The 5,494-nt window shown below is 38.0% G+C and overlaps 1 protein-coding gene across 2 annotated transcripts in view; it reads left to right on the top strand.

Annotated features, from left to right (window-relative positions):
• Positions 1-5,494, top strand: part of LOC107678469 (centrosomal protein of 78 kDa-like) — a 12,008-nt gene that overhangs the window by 3,865 nt on the left and 2,649 nt on the right. Inside the window, exons 7-16 of one of the 2 annotated variants that reach the window (XM_016473745.1) lie at positions 153-266; positions 816-880; positions 984-1,077; positions 1,154-1,247; positions 1,416-1,458; positions 1,580-1,717; positions 3,744-3,821; positions 4,064-4,218; positions 4,379-4,521; positions 4,747-4,756. In XM_016473745.1, the coding sequence (XP_016329231.1) occupies positions 153-266; positions 816-880; positions 984-1,077; positions 1,154-1,247; positions 1,416-1,458; positions 1,580-1,717; positions 3,744-3,821; positions 4,064-4,218; positions 4,379-4,521; positions 4,747-4,756 (934 nt within the window). Of the gene's footprint in view, positions 1-152; positions 267-815; positions 881-983; positions 1,078-1,153; positions 1,248-1,415; positions 1,459-1,579; positions 1,718-3,743; positions 3,822-4,063; positions 4,219-4,378; positions 4,530-4,746; positions 4,757-5,494 lie in introns of both variants that reach the window. The other variant, XM_016473744.1, reaches the window with a different exon arrangement.

Genomic DNA, 5,494 nt, shown 5'->3' with positions numbered 1-5,494 from the left:
ACACACACACACACACACTCACTCTCTCTCACACACACACACACACACACACTCACTCACTCACTCACTCACTCACACGCACACCTCTCACACACACACACACATATTCAGAAGCACATACACACCCACATTTTGACATTATATTCCCCTAGCGGTGGACCTACAGCGTTGTGGGATCTCTAACGAAGGAGCTCAAGTTCTAGAGCAGATGCTTCAGTCCAATTCCACTCTGTGTGTGCTTGACATCAGGAGAAACCCACTGATCGGTAATGATCCAAATTCATGGTGCATCCGATGTGCATGATCCAAAGCATTGATATATATATATATATATATATATATATATATATATATATATAATAAAATTGAATTTATTTTTATTCCTGTGATGCAAAGCTGAAATTTCAGCATCATTACTGCAGTCTTCAGTGTCACATGATCCTTCAGAAATCAGTATAATGTGCTGATTTGCTGCTCAAGAAACATTTATGACTATTATCAATGTGGAAAACAGTTGTGCAGCTTCATATTTTTTGTAGAAATCTTTTGTGACTTTATGAATCTCTTTAATCTCATTTCTTTTTTTCAATTCAAGTCAATTTCGTGCCGAATAAAAGTCTTTAAAAATGTTTACTTACTTCTTACAAACTGTTGAATGCTATTATACTTTTGGTCTCATTGAATATTTTGATGCATTTTGAAATACATTTAAATGACAAAATGATGAATGGCACCTGGTCAGCACTTGCACTCTGAGACAACGAGTAAGAACTCCAGTTCACATTACTTTGTCATATTCTTTGCTTTTGTCATAGATAATAATGTGGTGAAGGCTGTGCTCAAAAGAGTTCTCATCAATGCTAAAAGCCATGACTCACAGGTCTGAAAACTTTTGCATGTTTAAATGTTTTAGATTATTCGATATTAAACGAATCTGTTGTTTCTTGGCTACATGAACTCATTGTTGATGTGTTGTGTTTCAGTATCTTTGGCTTAAACCTCCTTCTCCCAAAAGCGCTCTTGATCAGTCACGGCAGTTAAGGAGGAAGAATGCAGGAAAAGCTACATATCGAATTAGTACTAGTAGTATTTTGGCTATTTTCTTTTTCTGTCCTTTATGTTCTTTTTGACTTTTTAATGTTGTTCTCTGCAGGCTCTCGCCGGTCCTCCTCTGTAAACTCTGTATGGAGGCCTGGTTCAGTGGGGTACGTCCCATGGCGCACTGCTGCGCGGGCTGGCTTACAAAGGTAAGCACAAAGATGTTAGCGATACCAGTCTTAGGATAGATTTCAGACAGTTTGGACAGGAACTCTTCCAGAATGCATTCAAATGTGTGAGAAGCAATTCAATCCTTCTGCTTTTCCATTCAAGTCAGTAAGATGCATAAATGTGTCTCTGTTTGTCTGTCCATAAAGAGGTGCATCACAGGCTGATGGGCTGACCGACCAGAGTTTTCAAGTAAGGACTGTTTCATTGCTAAATTCCTTCATGTAAATAGTTTTCCGTCGATATTTATACATTTGTTAATTATTGTTAATGTAGAATGTGTTGAGGATGTCATGATGGTTTTCTTCATCAGAACGCTTCCTCTGTGCGGGTAACCGTGGAGACGGAGACAGAGTCAGAGGAGGTGGATGCTGCATATGTACCGAGTCCTCAGGAGAAAATCACTAGCTACCAGTTCAGACGAGTACAGAGAGAGAATAATCGAATACAGGTGCCACAGTAACAGCCTATACAGTTGCTCTCTGTCATGTGTATATTAAGAGAGCTAGAAAAAAAATTCACTTTAGTTACGAGAGACTATTCAGAGAGGTCACATGGATTCGGTAGCACAGGAAAGATTTTTAGCTGAATCCGTGGTCATTGGTGATTCGTAAAATGCAAGTCAGCAGCTGCCGTCACTTTGAGAGTCAAAAAAGCATATCAAGCCAACACAACATGAATACCCGTGGTTCCTGATGATATATTGAAGCCTTATGAAGCAAACCGATCGGTCTATGCAAGAAACTGAACATTATTTACAACATTATCAGCAGCTCATCAGTTCTCAGTGACTGTTGGAGGGACTGGAGCGCTGAATGAGTCGGCAAAACCAGCAGCATAAGATCATATACACTGCTGCTTTGTCGAGTCGGAGTGACTGTCAGGACTCAGGAATTCAGAACTCAGTGAGTTTTGATTGAGTAACTTGTCAATCTGTGCAGCTCGAGCTGTTAACTGTTTCAGACGGTTCAGTAATATTTGGTGAACTGGTTCAACCAGTTCACTGAAAAGAACCGGTTCAAAAGAACGATTCGTTCGTGAACTGAACATTTTTGTGTTGCCTGTATATGACTCTCAAAGTGCCAGTAGACACTGCCTTGCATTTGTTTTAATCATCAAGGACCATGGTTTCATAAAAAATTCTACTCAAGAAAAAAATGTACGTACATCTTGGATGGCCTCAGTAAATTAACAGCAAATTTTCATTTTCAGGTGAACTGTCCCTTTAAAACACACTTTTCAAACGATTTATTTAATTTGTCCACTAACATTTTCCAGCAAGCATCACATGACTGTTCCTTTCCCTCATGTTTTCAGTAATGAACATCATGAACATTTCCAGTGCTTCTAATGTATTTGTATAGGTTAAAACCATTTAGTAAAGGAAATTATTGTGGGTTAAATTACATTTGTAACATAAATGGCTAATTTTACAGTTAGTGTTGTATGTATTATTAATATACACAATTAAATAATAAAAAAACACTTTGCATAATTTGTCAAAATTAGCAGTTGATTAGATACTTCATCTACTTACTGCTGTAAACAAGTACACTAACCTAGAAAAAAAGAAAATGTTCGGATTAGTGGTAAATGACTGGGCCGTCCAATGTTTTGAAAAATATATAAATAATTTTCATACAATAAATATGATAATGGCTTATGTTTATTTCCTTCTGTTTAGATTATTATTGTGAAATATGTAATAATCATGTAATAATGCTCATTTTATAACTACTTTCCATAGTTTGAAGACTGAAAGTCTAGGACATCAGAAAAATAGCAAATATAATTCGTGAAAAGTATAAATGTGACCCTGGAGCACAAAAGCAGTCTTAAGTCGCTGGGGTATATTTGTAGCAATAGCCAAAAATACATTGTATGGGTCAAAATATTGATTTTTCTTTTATGCCAAAAATCATTTCGATATTAATTAAATATCATGTTCCATGAAGATATTTTGTAAATTTCCTACTGTAAATATATTAAAACTTAATTTTTGATTAGTAATATGCATTGCTAAGAACTTCATTTGGACAACTTTAAAGGTGATTTTCTCAATATTTTGTTTTTTTTTGCACCCTCAGATTTAAGATTTTCAAATAGTTGTATCTCGGCCAAATATTGTCTGATCCTAACAAACCACACATCAATGGAAAGCTTATTTATTCTGCTTTCAGATGATGTATAAATCTCAATTTAGAAAAATTGACCCTTATGACTGGTTTTGTGGTCCAGGGTCGCAACAAATGACAAAATGACAGGGTCATGACAAAAAGTTCCAGATTTTTTGTGATTATAACAAAAAAAAAAGGCCAAAAATGGAAGTACTATACATGATATTTTGTAATCTAATGTAATGGCATGATTTTTTTTAATAGCGTGGCTTAAATGTAAGATGTTAAATGGTTTGGTGCCACTGTACTGTATATACAGTATAAAGGGTAATGTGGTGCAGTTCCTCCCTTCACCAACAGGTGGAGCTGGAAGAGTGTCGTCTGAGGCTGGCGGAGGAGAGGAACAACAGACTGAAAACCAACTCTCGCCTGGTGGAGGTACAAGTATCCCCAGTTATTCAGTTTGAAAAAATATTAATAACATTTCAGAAAGTAAAAGTTACGTGGCTGCAGGGCCGTCCTTAGGGGGGTGCAACTGGTGCGGTTGCACAGGGCCCTTCACTTGAGGGGGCCCCATGGCAAACGGACCGAGTGGGGCCCCGCTCCCTACCTTGCACCAGGCCCCGCCTCAGCTAAGGACGGCCCTGCATGGCTGTATATTAATATGTCTCTTCCTGTAGCTGGAACTGGAGAATGAGCGTTTACGGAGTCTGAACCAATCCCTGTCTGAAGCCCATCTCAGCGCCTCTGTTCTGGAGGACGAACATGTGCTGGAAAGCATTGAATCCTCCTTCCAAAAATTCCACGCATTCCTAGACCTGCTGAAAGATGCTGGGTCTGTCTGATCTCACATTTTACATCTACTGAATGATTTATGCATTACTGTTTTATGCCTTTTTTTCATCAAAAGTCATGATGCCAAATTAGTATTTTTAAAATGTTGAACCTTTGAAAATTTAATTGGGATTAATTGGTAATTTCTTGCTGCATTTTAGGCTTGGCCAGTTTGCGTCAATGGCTGGAATAGACCAGTCAGACTTTGGGCTTCTTGCACATCCTCAGCTCTCCTCAACACTAACAGAGAGGACAAGGACACACGCCGACCGAGGGAACCAGAGAAATGAGGAGAGGAGGGAGAGTTTAGCAGTGAGTAGAAATCAGAGAAGCAAGACATTTTTAAATAATTATTTAATAAAAATAAAGAATTATAATTTTATTAACTACTGTTCAAAAGTTTGGGGTTAGTAAGATATTTTTTAAAAGGAATTACATTTTTAATTCATGTTATTATATTGTTTATATTAGGGCTGCACGATTAATCGAATGCGGTTGTCATGCGCATTTTGATAGTAAAGCCGGTTCTGTAATCAGCAGTAAATCATCATCACGTGCTTTCAGATGGAGCAGCATTTGCTACACAGAGCCATAGTTCACTGACAAGTTACGCAAAAAATCACAGACGATTTTATTGCGCGATTATGAAATCGAAGAAATCGTTCGCGATAATGACAGCTGTTTGTATAGCTTCTCAGTGAACTACGGCTCTGTGAAGTAAATGCTGCTCCATCTGAAAGCATGTGAAAATACCACATTTATTAACATATTTTTACTCCAAACTCACTTCATAACGTCAGTCGAGTGTTTGAAATAAATCCTGCTGTGAGATGATGTGGCTTCTTACACAGAATAAGGCATGCAACATATTTGGATGGGTAGATAGAAAGATGGGTTGATGGGTAGATAGATAGATAGGTTGATGGGTAGATAGATAGATAAATAGATGGATGGATGGGGTGATGGGTTAATGGGTAGATAGGTGGGTTGATGGGTAGATAGATGGATGAATGGATAGATGAATGGGTTGATGGGTAGCTAGATAGATGGGTTGATGGGTGGGTAGTAGGGCTGCACGATTAATCGAATGCGATTTTCATGCGCATTTTGATAGTAAAGCCGGTTCTGTAATCAGCAGTAAATCATCATCACGTGCTTTCAGATGGAGCAGCATTTGCTACACAGAGCCATAGTTCACTGACAAGTTACGCAAAAAATCACAGACGATTTTATTGCGCGATTATGAAATCGAAGAAATCGTTCGCGATAATGACAGC

Source organism: Sinocyclocheilus anshuiensis, unplaced genomic scaffold, assembly GCF_001515605.1.
Source record: "Sinocyclocheilus anshuiensis isolate Anshui unplaced genomic scaffold, SAMN03320099.WGS_v1.1 scaffold112, whole genome shotgun sequence".
Lineage (NCBI taxonomy): Eukaryota > Metazoa > Chordata > Actinopteri > Cypriniformes > Cyprinidae > Sinocyclocheilus > Sinocyclocheilus anshuiensis.
Note: the sequence above shows the minus strand (reverse complement) of the source record. Positions and strands in the feature narration are given on the sequence as shown.